The following is a 14,565-nucleotide window of genomic DNA, read 5'->3' on the forward strand; positions in this document are numbered from 1 at the left end:
GGAGGGGCATGCCAGATACTGCCAGCTCCATGTGGCACACCGCAGCGTCTCCCCACCCCCACCTCAGCTCAGTCTCTGTGCTCATTCCCAGGAACAGGGCCAGGGGGATACACTTGCTAAAAAAGGTTGAGAACACCTGGTCTGTACTAGATATACATAGGTACCAAGTGCTGCTTAAAAGTGTGTTTATGGAGTACCTGTACCAAAACTTGCAGCAGTTTCAGAAAAGGTAAAATGCATCAATACTGGATAAACCAAGCCTATGGGTATGCATAATAATATGCAAATTACTAGAGGCATGTTTTTTTCAAAGTCAGTGTTTTCAAAATTTTGTTATCATTTACATGTGATCAGGGAGAGCAGGGTCTGATGGAATGGGACTGCAAGGGAAAGGGTGCATAGGGCAAATGGGGCTGATTCCCCCAGATGTTTTTTCTCTTCTATAGTAGTGAGAGGGGGAAAAATTCAAGGCAAACGTTCAGTAATTCGATTCTATACCTGGAAAATTATAACAAATTTATAAATTTTCCATATGTACAATCTAATTATTGGGGGGGTTGTATTATTATCAGGGTTGTCTTATATTTGAGTAAATATTGTAAATTTACCTTATAAAATTTAAACAATCAAATAAATATATTTCTGTTTCAAAATACATGACTACTTTTACTTTTCCGTGGAACCTTAAATTAAAGGTTTACTTCTCATAATACAAGTACATGCTAACTGACATACACACAGCTATTAAATCTCTCAAAATTGTTATACTGACAACTGAAATCAAGGAAAAAGGATGGTAATTATCTTATCTTTTGATGTAGGAAGCCAGAATTCAGTCAAGAGACCAGCCTTTGTCAGATCCTGATATGCTCAGCCTACTTACAAATCAACATGCTGAAATGGTAATTAAACATACACCTGGGAGAGGGTATTTTAAATCTAATGATAATCACATGCAGTACAATTATCCATGAAGGAGGTTTATGCATGTTACATAACTGAGACTTTGTTAAAACCTATGGATTAGCTCTACAGAGTTTTACCATTAAAATTCTACCATTTGTATACAGAGGGTATGAGAGATCAACCTTTTAGGAAATAAGTATAAAGTCAGGTATAAATATAATGGAGATGGCTTTATCTGCAAGGTAAAATGAAGTGTATAGTTTACATTAGAAGAGCAGTTTCAACATGCAGAATTTACAGAAACTTTCGGGAAGGATCTTAGCACACATGCACATGTACTATTCAGACTTAGAAATTCCACTCAGCAGATCTTTTCCAGTGTGTTTAAAAGTTGTGCTAAAACTAATTCCAAGACCAGGTGAGATGCAACAGGACTTACATTTCTGCAGACAGATTTTGAAACTAAAAAGCAGGCATCATTTATGAGGTTTTATTGCTAGAACCATGCTGCTGCTAGAAGTCAATGGAAGGGCTCTCAGCAAGGTGGGTAAGTGTTTCACATTGGAAATATAACATGAAGGAATTCATTATGTGAAATGAAGTCTTTGCATTTGAATTAAGCATGTTCAACACTACCCAATTCTTTTGCTTTAAAACACTGATATAGCCTACTTTTAATTGGTGAATCCGTTTCTAAACCTCCATTTATCAACCACCTTCATCACCATGAGTTTCACATTTCTACAAGAAGGAAAAGTTACTGTGGGGTTGAGTTGATTTTGTTTGATTACAAAGAGTTATTAAAACAGAATTTTTACAATACCACATGGATAAAGCACACTTTCAACTGCCTAATAGTAACTTTACAATTTTACCAGTAAGACCAAGTCTTCCATAAACCTAAATAACCCCTTAAAAAAAGAATATATATACATATACACCTGTACATACACACAGAGAGAAACAGAAATAACCATACAGCAAACTTCTCAAACAGTGAAAATGAATTGGCAATTAAGCTTTTGCAGGTTAAAGTAAAACTGTTTTGAAGAGGTTTTGCCTCCCTATTAATATAGTAATAGCATTCTTCACAGAAATATGCAATCCTACTCCCTACATAGAAGAACCATCAACAACTCCATTGCTCACCCACAACTTAAATATCCATTGCCATCATCACACTCTGCTGACTAGGCTTAGATTGAGAAAAGCACACCAACTCTAAACTCATTTCTTTTATTCTTTCTCCTTGTGTTGAAGCAAACTAATTCCCATCTACATAGCTTATCATTTGGCATCTTCAGTGCACCTTGGGAAATGGAAAATATTTGTTCTTCAAATACAAAAAGCACAACTCCAACCTAAGTTATCTGCATTTATCTTTGGCTCAATGATACCATTAAAATACCACAAGAACAGACTTTCTTTCTGTGGACAGTTACTATACCAAGCCCAAAGATTTTCCATTACTGAACTTACTCTTCAGCTCTACATAGACTATTATTAATATACTAACACTGATGCCATCACACTGAATCTTCATCCACTATGAAACAAAGAAAAGTAACCTGTGGCTTCCTTCCTTCAAATATTTATTTTCCAGCACATAGCTACAATCATGATTAAAAACGTCCTTATTTCAACTGCTCAAACCGAGAAATATCTTAAATATAACTAAAAGCAACCAGCTGAAGTCTCCAAAACACACAGACAACCCACACAATGAATCCAGGCACATAAAGTACATGCTAAAAAAAAAAATCAAACTCTACTTACAATCTGGTTAACTTCTGCGTATTCTGGAAAAGCAGCTCAGGAAGTACCTGTAATTTATTCTTGTTCAGACGCCTAAATAAATAAAGAGAATAAAAGTTAAAACAAAAAACATATCAGAATTATTTTGAAGCCAAGGAACTTATTCCATCTTCCCAAAACACATGCAACCCCCCCCCCAAAAAAGGACTGAAAAAGCTATAGTATTAAGCTGATACAGAATGTTATAGACTTTATGTATATTAATTATATAGAAGATGAGTATATCATATGATCTTTAGGCCAGGCCACCTGTCTACATTTTTTGGGAAAAGGTGAAATAGAAAATGCTAAATTTAAGTACTATAATGTATATGAGTGGTTTTGAATACTTTTTAAAAGTTCTCCTAGATACTAACATCTGAATTATATGGCCACCATGTTGTACTGTCAGTGCTTTGAAAAATAGTTCCCAGAAGATATCTGAATTTTATCTTTCTTTCTAAACATGTAGTTTCAGCTAGCCAAGAATGATTTCCAGACTACCTGTTGTGTCTACTGTTCACAGATACATGAAAGTTGTTTTGGAGGTTTTTTTAAAGCTGGACAGTAAACAATAACTTTGGAAATCTAAGCGCTACCATGGAAAGTACGTAAACACTCTAATACGTCTTTAACATCTAGATTGAATGTTACAGAATGGAACCTATTCTATGAAAAGTACTTGATAACATTTTTGGAGAAGTGTTTTAATTTCTCTCTCTAGTTAACTATACTGCATTTAGTAAGTGATATTGACAAACCTGGGATGCCAGCTATAAAACCATTTTTGTCCATCATCCAGTCTAAAATTTACAAAAATATCTGTCTTTAAGACAACCATGCAAAACTTAAAATCAGCTTAATGCAGACAAATAAATTCATTTTAAAAACACAGGTTAAATAGCATAGTCTACAGCAGAAGCATTTATCTGCTTATCCATAACCTCAGTAAAATGTAATGTAAATGTACTGACGGACCTCAATTAAAATATATGCAAGAGCTACAACTAAAAACTGACTTTAAACTCATAAATAACACAAAGCATAAGTGTTTTAAGCACCTCTTTCCTTCTTTCCCCCGCCACAGCATTCAGGGGGTGTCTTGTCTGTTTCCAGATCTAATAACAAGTTGTGGTGGTTTGTGTTCCCAAAAAGCTACATGTTCCTTTAAGAGATGCTTTAAGGGACAGCCTCCAGGAACTATATTGTAGTTTTGTTCATGGTAAGCACTCCTATCATTTTCTATGTTTTTCAGGATTTTGCTGCATTGCAAGCCTCCATTGTTTTGGCCCCAGAGGTCTTCCTCAGGGATCAGAGTAAGGCCATGGGGACTAAAATGCTAGAGTTTTCACATGGCTACCATATGAATAAATTCTGAAACAGAATGGAAAAAAATAAGTCATATGTATTCTCTTCCCAATATCAGGAAGACAAGTAGTTGAATTTGGAAGCTTTGACACATCTTGTATTCTGTATTAGCCATGTCCATTAAAAAAAGTTAAAATTAATCAATTAATCATTTAAGTACTAAACTCCCTAGCTGATTCCAGAGGCAACTGAATACTATTAATCAGAGGCATAAATATCAAGATTGTACCCTGGGCAAAGCATGGTTGGAGGGGAAGCAGGAATACTGAGCACCAGAGTGTGAGGGAAAGGGTCATGGTCTTCCTGGGGAAGTCAGAGTCCTCAGCTACTACTAGCACATAGCCCCAGTTGTTGCTGCTGCTACAGCAGTAGTCCCTGCACCCAGCAGCTGCTTCCATAGCCACAGCATGGAGCTGCTGTACCAGACCTCTTGGGGAGCTACCATTCTAGTATCCCTTCTAAGTGGTTGCCTGGAGCTGGAATCCCAAATCACCCACCTCATTTCACTACTGAACATAATAACTAAACACAGTAATAAATGAAGTACGACATATCATTGTAAAGAAATGCATTAGCAAGTGGAGGATATTTAGGTTTTCTAACCTGCAAAGCTTGTACCAATTTGGAGGTAGATAGACATTCCCTTTTCATTCCAGAAATGCAGGCACATGCCTGCATTGGCTCAGGCTAGAAGCCAGGTTGACGGGGGGGGCGGCACTAGAGCAGCCCTCCCTTCTCTTCCGCAATGATCAGCTGAGGGGAGGCATGGCCAGACCCTTGAAGGACATTCTGATTTAGGGTTTTAAACCTCACCCTGGCCTGCACCCTCTTAGGCTTTTCCCTGCTTGCTGCTCAAGGGGCAGAAATGTTGCTAGACCTCAGCCCTGGGCTAGCACTCTGAGACAAAGTGGGTGTGTGCAATGCACGATTTTGTTGATGATACTGAGCTTTTCAATCCCCCTCTCCCTGGCTCCAAATCTGACAGGGCTGCAAACCAGCAGGGGGGCTGATAAAACCAGTGTTATCAGCCCATTAGCAAACCACTGTGTTATCAGCCCATCAGCAAAACAAAGCCTCTCTCATTAGTTCAAGCTCTTCTTAAACAGCTTTTTCCAAGGAAGGAATGGAGGCACATTACCAGCTGCCCTGTTCATTAGCTCCAAAAAGCCCTAAGTGGACACTGTTCTGTCTGCCTGTCCCAGTGAAACTGGAGATGCACACATACAGTCACCTCTTAGCATTAGCTATCATACCACATGCCTAGGGTCTGTGGGGCTAGGGTCCAAGCTGTGGGAGATCGGAGGGAGAGAGGGGAAAACCCTGCTTGAGTAGCTAGTAGTGAGTGAAGTCCCTACAGTCTCCTCCACAGCTCTGGCTATGGAGGAGAGGTGTAGGACCAGCCTGTTCTTTGGAGCAGAGAGAGGGACGAGGCCAGCCTAACCCAGCCCAGGGCTGCAAAGCTTCTGGGATTCTGAGGGATTCTGATTTAACTTAAACCAGGAAGGGGTCTGGGACAGACACTGCATAAGCCAGTTTGACCCAAACCATTTAAGTCTGATGCTACATTCAACCAGGTTTATCTTGAACCAGTTTCAGGAATTTTGAAACTGATTTATGTGCACTGAACTTATGCTCTGTCACAGGTTAAACCAGTTTCTGATCACTGAAACCAGTTTGTGTGTAATGTCTGTCCCCAGCCCTAAAGTAAAGTAGATTAACTGAACCACATTCAATCCTGGTGTAAACACACTTACTAAGAAGTGCAATGGCTTTTTCAGTTAACTTGAAAACACTTGAAAAATTAAACTAAAAAATATTTAAGACCCCTTAATTCTGAGCAGGAGTTCATACAAAGGTGTAGTCCACTTTGGTCCATCTTCTTTAAAAATCATTCCTTCTGGTCATTCAAATTAAGCTTCCCAAGTAACTGTGCAGAGTAGTCTGCAGCCAAAAAATAACTAGTAGAGCCAAAGATAATATGCAGTCAGGAAACAGTGGTTTATTAACAAAATGAAGAAGCTAACCCTAGACTTCCGGTTTTGTAGTGGCCCAGATCCTATTCCACTTATTGAGCACCTAAGTGTCTGGGTGCAATCCCAATACAACCTGCTTGAATGCCTGAGGAACCCTTAACATGAGATGGAAGGATCTTCCTCCTCCTTCCTTCTTTTTCTGACTTAACCTTAAGATTTTGTTTCTCTCACATCACTGGCAGGATTTCATTCACATTTTACAAAACTTCAGGAGCAGAACAAACAAAAAAACCAGTTTGTGTGAAGAGTCCAAGATTATCCATGCCAGAGTTGGAAGTCCTGTTTAATCACAGAATGGCTTCTAAAATTCCTCCATCAACATGCCTCAGCTTTGATTCAGATCAGTAATCATTATAATTCAGAGAGGGATCCAATCTTTAGCGCCATTCTTGTCCACATTCTATTTGAAGATTACCAGCAGTTCTTGATTAATGGCAATTATGCCAAGATGATTTATCTACTAAAAACAGGAGAGACTGCCAATGATTTTCATGTACTTGACAGCTGTCTGCTAAGGCTGTGCGAAGCTTCGGGTGCTGATTCGATTCAGAGGAGATTCAGCCCAATTTGGTGGCCAAATCTCCAAATCCGAAATGAATCATGGGACAAATGAAAAGGTCTGAATAGATTTGAAGCTCACTGAATTGATTTGGAAAATATTCAGGAATTCTCTGAATTGATTTGGAAAAGATTCAGAGATTCAGGCAGTCCCTTCTAGATGCGGCAGGGAGCTGGACCCGGACTCTATGCTGGTAAGCAGGGGGTGGGGGAGGGAACCATTGAGGGGACCCCTACCAGGCCCCATCCCCTGCCTGCTTCTCCAGCCCCCCTGAGTACCCCCCGCCCACTCCCCCAGCCTGCCCCCCATGGCTGCCGTGCCTGGCCCCAGCTCCCGGTTGTTTAAAAAAAAGCCACCCCTCACCAGCTTCTGCCAGGTGTGGGGGGGTGATCTCAGCTGCCTCCCACTGCCCCATGCTGTGCGGGGGGCTCGTCCATGAGTTCCCTGGTCCCCACTCACTGTCCCAATCCCCCCAGTGGCTGTGCCAACCACCCCAGCTCCTGGCCCTTTAAAAAAACAAACAAACAAACAGACAAAAAAAACCCTGACCTCACCAGCTGCTTCAGTGGCCTTGGGGCTTCAGGGGGATTGTGCAGTGCAGGGCATCAGGGGGCAGCAAGGATTGCCCCCCCCCGCCAGGCAGGAGTGAGTCCGGGGGGGTGTTTGTTCTTTTGGGTTTTTTTAAAGAGCCAAGAGCTGGGGTAGGCAGGGCAGCATGGGGGGAGGGACTGGGAGAGCGAGCAGGGGTTGGTTCATGGAAGAGCCCCCCCATGCAGCACGAGGCAGTGGGGATCACCCCCCACCAGGCAGGAGCCAGTGAGCGGGGTTTCTTTGTTTTTTCCAAGAGCCAGGAGCTGGGGCTGGGCAAGGCCATCATTGAGAGCGGGTGGGGGATGCAGCCTGTGTGATTAAGAAATTCATCTGATACAGCTGCAGCCAAATCTCTGAATCAGATACACTGATTCGATTCAAGACAGTGATTCAAATCACCAAATCAAATCATTCTCCCCGACTGGCCAAATCTGAATCCAAAGTAAATACTAGCTGCTTCACACAGGCCTGTCTGCTGGTTAAACCTACCTCTGATGTAATTCCAGCTGGGCTAGAGGTGCAAGAATCCATATCCCATCACCAGTTTCAAGCTATTTCATCTGATTTTTTTTTTTTAATATAGAGAACTAAGCAATGACTACAAAAGCTGTTCCATGACAAATCATAGAAATGTTTAGACATTTCACTTTATTTTATACTCATTGTGATTACTTTCTATGGTTACATTAACCCAAATGGTTTGATAAATTTGATACCCCTGATCCAAGCCAAGTGTTATGCTTCTGTGCCCTGGTTTTAGGCAAATTGGTTCCTCCATGAAATTTAACCACTTCATGACCTTGTCTTAACTCAAGTATGACTTTCAAAGCAGCAGAGAGCCACTTCATGGCACTAATAATTTGAAGTATTTCTGTCATATCTTATAGGGTATGTGGCTAGAACTGCATGTATTATTCACAGGAACCAAATATATCAAACATTTTTTAAAATCAAGAATGCTATGAACTTGGTTGAACCTTTGGAATAAGTTCTCTTCCCAGGTCATCTCTATCACACTGTATAAAAAGATTTTACTTTATCCTACAGGATTATGTTGGCCTACCCTTGAGAAGGTTTTTTTTTCCCCCTTACTCCTATTATGATTCTTAATAGCATATAATAAGGTACCAGAAGTTCACAGAGTTTCAAACACTGCATAATATGTTGAAATACACATTATTAAAATATCTCCAAAAACAAAATGATTGACATCTATAAACTTGGATGCATTTGAATTTGGAAGTTTGGCACATCAGTACTCACTGAACACCAGGATGCCATTGACAGCAAGGCCTAAAAAGTTTCCCCACCTGATTTCCAAATTCATTCATTTCACACTTCTTTTTCATTAGAGAGAAAGCCCCTATATCCATGAAAGGTCATTAAGAAAGTCTGCATCTTGGGCTTCAACATTCTAAAGTAGAGTTTTGTAAATCTTATACAGGGGAGAGTCAATTAAGTAAGTGTTTAAATTTCATAATTCCTTTGAAGAATATATAGTTTAAAGGGCCTTTTATTAATGCTACTTCCTCAACTTGACAGATAAGTGCCAAATTTGAATGAAAGGTAAATTAAATTATTCTAAACACACCATATCTCTGAGGACTCTACTTCACTGCAACATGTCAGTAGATTCTTTGACAGTCAGTCAAAAAAGCAAGCTCAGTGTAAACTCTAAGTTCAGAGTGAAGTGAGAAGCTGAAGCAAATATTAAAAATGCCACTACAGGACAGGACAAATTCCACTCTTCAGCTCCCCAAAAGTGGAACATGAAAGCATGAACAGTACACATTTCACTATAACATTTGCACAAGAGAAGCATTCTCTTCAAAACCAAACTTCCCGGGTGAAGAGGGGGATTGAAATTCCACAAGCAGGGCCAAGCCTTTTATCTGTGACAGCATGTCATGTCTGTAGCCTGTACTGCTGCACAGCCATTAAGTGAAAGAGATGGTGTTAATGGACGAGTCCAGCATGCAAACATTGGCAGGACAGTGCCACTGAGAAGGATGACTCCATTCTGTTTGTATTGGTTAGTTCTGTGTAAATTGAGAGGAACATTAAGGAATCTGCTCCCTTCTTCCTAATGCATTCCCTTTAACAGGCAATACAAAGTTTGGCAGCTATACTGATGTCACCCCATTCTTGGAAAAGAAGGATACCAGTGCATAATATTGGATGCTGTGTTTCTATTTATTTAATAGAAGAATAAATTAGTTTATCTCATGAACTTTTCAAGGTCAAGTTTATTTAACATAAAACTGCACTATGTTTATATTTCAAACAACACTAAATGCTTTATTGCTACGTCCTCTCCTAGACCTGCTATGAGATAAATTCCTCCTGGGAGACAGTGAACACACTGAACTTCCAAAAGCATAGCTGGCATCCAGAGTGGAGGCATTCATTTTTTAAAAATGTATTTAAGAAACTAACCAATTGCCCGTCAAGAATGACCCAGGGGTGGGGGTGGGGGGCCAAAGGGGCAGAGCACTGCTACCCACCACCCTGCATGCTGCTACCTCTCAGGAGCAGGGGAGAAGGGGGAAGGGAAGCTTGCCCCCCCATCCCCATCTACCTGCAACCCACACTGCTGCTGCTGCCAGCATCTCTGGCCTCCGCCTCCCCCTCCTTCAGTCCTGCTCCTTGGAGGCAGCAGAGTTCCTCCATGACAGCTGGCTTTGCCCCCCACTCCATCCCTGCTGTCATGGTGGTGCTCCACACTCTGATTGGTTGTTTCACTAACCAATCAGAGTGCTCCAAGCACATTATGGACAGACAGAAAGGAGGACTAAACCCTTTATTATATAAGAATAGAATTAAGATTAACATCAAACAATAGGAGAAGTTTCTAGGTGTATGTCCTAACTATAGACCTGGGCCAAAGACTTAGCTGAGAATCAAGTTTCACTCATGCCAGCCAAGAGCAGGCCTCTGCAAGCACTATCCAAATTAAGTTATCCTGATTTCAGTTCCAGGTTCTGCTGCTTTATATTTCTCACTCAAACAGAAGGAGAACTCTGCCCTGTACACGGACAGGAAAACTGTGGGCTGGTACAGAAGGATGGCCAACGCGCAAATGATTCATCTTCCATTCTCACAACAAAATGAGTGAACTTTAAGTCCAAGTGAAGAACAGAGCATGCATTCTAGTCTACACCCTCAGCTAATCCTAGTCAAAAGCAAGATTTTATTCTAGATATCTGCACGTGGAGAAAAATTGATAAAACATCCATGTATGAGATGGGTCTAACTGTGTAGCAAAGATACACCCCTGAAATCAGCAGAGAAAAAGTCTCTTAATAAAAAAAAGATGCCTTATGGCATTTTATGGCCACTTCTAATTTTGTTGCCAAAGGCAGTCATTTTATAGAAAATTGAGGCCATCTCTGACTACAGTAATGAAGACACCCAATAGAAGGTCCAGATTATAAAGTTGCTGCAAAGCCACTGAAATGACCACAAAGAGAAAATCTGAGCCAAAAATCATAATTATGAAGACACTTCCCTTGTAACTTCACTATGTAAAGTAACATAAAAGTAAAATACTACATTAAAATTAGGGATGGGATATTTCATGTAATTATAAAAGATGACAGGTGAAACAATGAATTACAGACAATATTTTATTAGTTCTGCAATGGACACTACATTCACCTTTACAGAGCAAATATGTTGTTTCCAAAAATCATGTTTCTGTGTTACTTGCCGTGAAAGACCGAGGAGGTTCTAGCACAGCTTTCTAGAATAACTTTATACCTATTCTGCCTGTATTGTCTACATCTTGAGAAGTGTTTTGATTCACTTACTGAAAGAATAAATTTCCAATATTACTAGAGCATTAAGAAGGATTTATGTGCCATCACTTTCAGTAAAATGTTGAATGCTGAAATGTATCTTAAGGATGCTCCACTTTCAGTAAGTAAAACTACTTTTTTTTCCTAGCAAGGATAATAGTCAGGATATTTAATTGCTGAGCAGAAAATCAAAATATGTCTAAATCTGACTAAGCCACTGGCAAGGAGTTGCAACCACAAGGTTATATCCAAAGTTGGTTCATTTCCTTGCATCTCACAACTTCTTAAAATTTTTAGTCCATTTACAGCATGCACTTTTTAATGCAGAAAGACTGCAAACATCCAAGTCTTGCAGGTAATTATGTGTACCAAAAAAAAAAGGAAAAAAAAATTCAAGTAACTCTATATAAGTCTACATATTCATTTAAATGTCTTTGTCATGACTTTTTCTGCTCTAGCCTGCTTATGATTCAGTGTTTTCACAGGAAAGTTACTGCTGCATTAAACTACAGTTCTTTCAAAAATCATTACATTGGTATCCATCACATTCTCTGCAAATAGAGCTTGAGCTGTGGAACTCAGGTTCAGATTCAAGCTTATCAGAACAAGAGTTTTATTTGTGTGTACTTCTACCTGTCAAATACATTTCTTAACATTCAACCCTTTCATTCGTATAGTCACATTACAGAGCAATACTAAGAGAAAGTCTATACTTGTGGTACTTGGGCATCGTGAGAGCATTTACATACAAATGACTACACACAATTTGGTTGCACCTTTGTGTAAACCATAATGGTTTTCAATGACAGCTTTATATAATACATCCCCAGTTTTTTATTAGTTCCTTCCTGTAATGCTGCAGGTCTAGCCCCATTGTACTTAGAAGGGAGCTTTTCAAAATGTGTCTGTCTTGGGAAAGTCAGTGAGACATGCTCAGTGGGAAAATGGTGGTTGCTGATGGTCATGTTGGTGCATCCAGGTAAGCGCAGCTGTACGATATGTGGCACTGCAGACACACCTGCAGTGCCACATACTGCACATTCAATTGTTCTCTGCGCTTCAAGGGAGCAGTGCAGGGGGTATTGTGCTTGTGAGTATAGTAAAAAAAAACAAAGATAATTTTGGATTTGTGTTGTTATTATTCACTGAGAAAAAACTGATGCCAGGTATCCCACACTAGGTGCTGCTGAGTGAACCCAGAAGCAGTGCATATGACATCACACATCTCTTTCAGAAAATAATTCCTGAACAGGGACACGTGTCTCTTTTTCCGAAAATGCTATGCGGTGCCAAATGCAAAACACTTCTGGCTTCAGTACACAAATATAAAAAACAGCAACACCTACTGTGGGATACTAGGATCAATATTATAAAAATAAATTGTACATACCTCAAATTATCTATTAAATATGCATTTGACTGACTGTATGGAGGTAAGAAAAAGAAAGAGCAGGAAACAAAACAATTAAAAATTTGTAATCTCTAGGGAAAATACCAAAGGCCCTTAAGAGAATACTTATTGCAATAACCTGATATATTTTCTGGATTGTAGGAGGTATTGGTAAAACAGGGCAGAGTATTCAAGGTAGATGCCCATGTGCTTTGTATTCGTTCAATTACATGGTTTCAAATTTCAGTCTTCCTTAACACGTTACATTCACAGTGCACCCTTTTTGTAATGGTTCTGAGGAGAGCTGCACCTGTGATAGCTACCCTGCCCCTTTCATATTCACTCTTTCCAAGTTTAGGCTGGAATTAAGGCAGACAGAGGAGCCGAAGTGCTTCAGGGTCAGTCAACATTATCAAGTATTACCAGAGAGCTTACCCAGCACTTGGAAGGTAATAAATGCAGCATAGCTAAGGCTCAGGCATATGAAAGCTTGTGATGTTTCACCCATTTTCCCTACATATCTTTGGATGAACAAACAAACAACATATACATTTTGATTAAACAGTTTCAACTCTCTTCAACTTTTTAATAAGCTGCTGTTCACAGACTCCCAGAGATAGCAAATAGAGCTGTGCCTTTTGGCTAAGTACAGTCAAAAAGTCTGAGGCTGAATCGATTCAAGCTTTACAGGTTAGTCTAAACTGGACCGATAAGCAAGTGAACAGGGATTTACTTTTGATTCCGGAAATGAAGCCACATGCCTGTAGTGGCTCAGGCCAGAAGCTGGAGGGGTGTTACAGCACACTTCCCTGCTTGCTTGGCTGGAGCAGACACCTTAGGCCAAGGCTAGCCCACCCACCCCATGAGGGGAAATTTGTCAGGGAGTTGCAGAACATCCTGGGATGCTGAAGGACTGTGGCTTATTTGAATCTGGAGGGCTCTGGGACAGAAGATCAATAAACTGGTTTAACTGACATCAGTAACACTACATCCATCCAGATTTATCTTAAACCAGTTTTGGCCATTTTGAAAGCAATTTATGTGCACTGGACTTCTGCTGTGTTACAGATTGGAACCGGTTTTTGATCACTTATATACATGTATTTTCTGTCCCTAGGCTTTGTGTTTACAAAACTAGGAAACAGGGGCTACAACCAGATACTTAAACTGGGAATTACTGGACAATAATGATCACTCCAAAGAAAAGTGAAGGGTTCTAGTTTGCTCTCTGAAGTGTGCACTCAAGTAAGACTAAAAATCAACTGTAAGTTGAACTTACCTAATAAAAAATTGACAATCTATAATCAGAAACTATCTGGCAATTTCTTGACTCATTACCCCTGCTGCTGCTAAACAATTTTCAGAACAACGTTCACTGCAACCAATGAAAAGCACAAATCGGGAAATCAAAGTACTGCCACCAAGCTACCTATCTGACTAAATGCAAACAAATTTCCAATGGTGGCCCCTGCATTTTTAAGTCAAGCTGTATATTAGCAGAGCAATACGGTAAACAGTTTCCTAAAGACAGAACTAATTTGTCATCACTCACTCTAGCCACATTCATTAAAAGTCTGCATACCAGCAGCTTGCATTCTTTCCAACCCATTTTAAAGCAAAAATGAAAGCCAGTAACTACTTGAACAATTTATAAAGGAAAATTCCAATTTATGCTGCCATGCAAGGTTAGTTACTGATTCCCTTCACCATCAAGGGCTCTACCTTCTTCTGAAGCCATAAACATGGACAAAAGACCATTCTTTTAAGATATCAGAAGTCTGTGAATACTCAACCTCATGCATCTCTAACAAATATGAACCAACCTTTGGGCATTGAGATCCAACCTATTTTTTGCTACAAACGTAGCTAGCCATGAAGGAGAAAATGAAGGGCCATCAACATGTCCAAAAAATGCTCCGATAGTAACTAAATAGCCCCTTAGATGAGCATGTTGTTACATATACAATCTTATATTAAAGTGCTTGAAGCAAAGGTTTTTATCTAAATGTGTGAGCAGATATAATCTGTAAAAATATATATATATAATCTCTGTTGGATTTTATTGACAGTCATCAAAATTTTCAGTGAAGAAAGTCATCACAATCCAAAGACAGCTCCTTTGATGCA

At 39.8% G+C, this 14,565-nt stretch overlaps 1 protein-coding gene across 1 annotated transcript in view; it reads right to left on the reverse strand.

Moving 5' to 3' along the window:
- Nucleotides 1-14,565, reverse strand: part of SLIT3 (slit guidance ligand 3) — a 946,021-nt gene that overhangs the window by 858,391 nt on the left and 73,065 nt on the right. Inside the window, exon 4 of the mRNA XM_090064655.1 lies at nt 2,683-2,754. Within this exon, the coding sequence (XP_089920781.1) occupies nt 2,683-2,754 (72 nt within the window). The remainder of the gene's footprint in view (nt 1-2,682; nt 2,755-14,565) is intronic.

The sequence above is a fragment of the Crocodylus siamensis genome, chromosome 10 (genome assembly GCF_052110815.1).
Source record: "Crocodylus siamensis isolate JL-2025a chromosome 10, ASM5211081v1, whole genome shotgun sequence".
NCBI lineage: Eukaryota > Metazoa > Chordata > Crocodylia > Crocodylidae > Crocodylus > Crocodylus siamensis.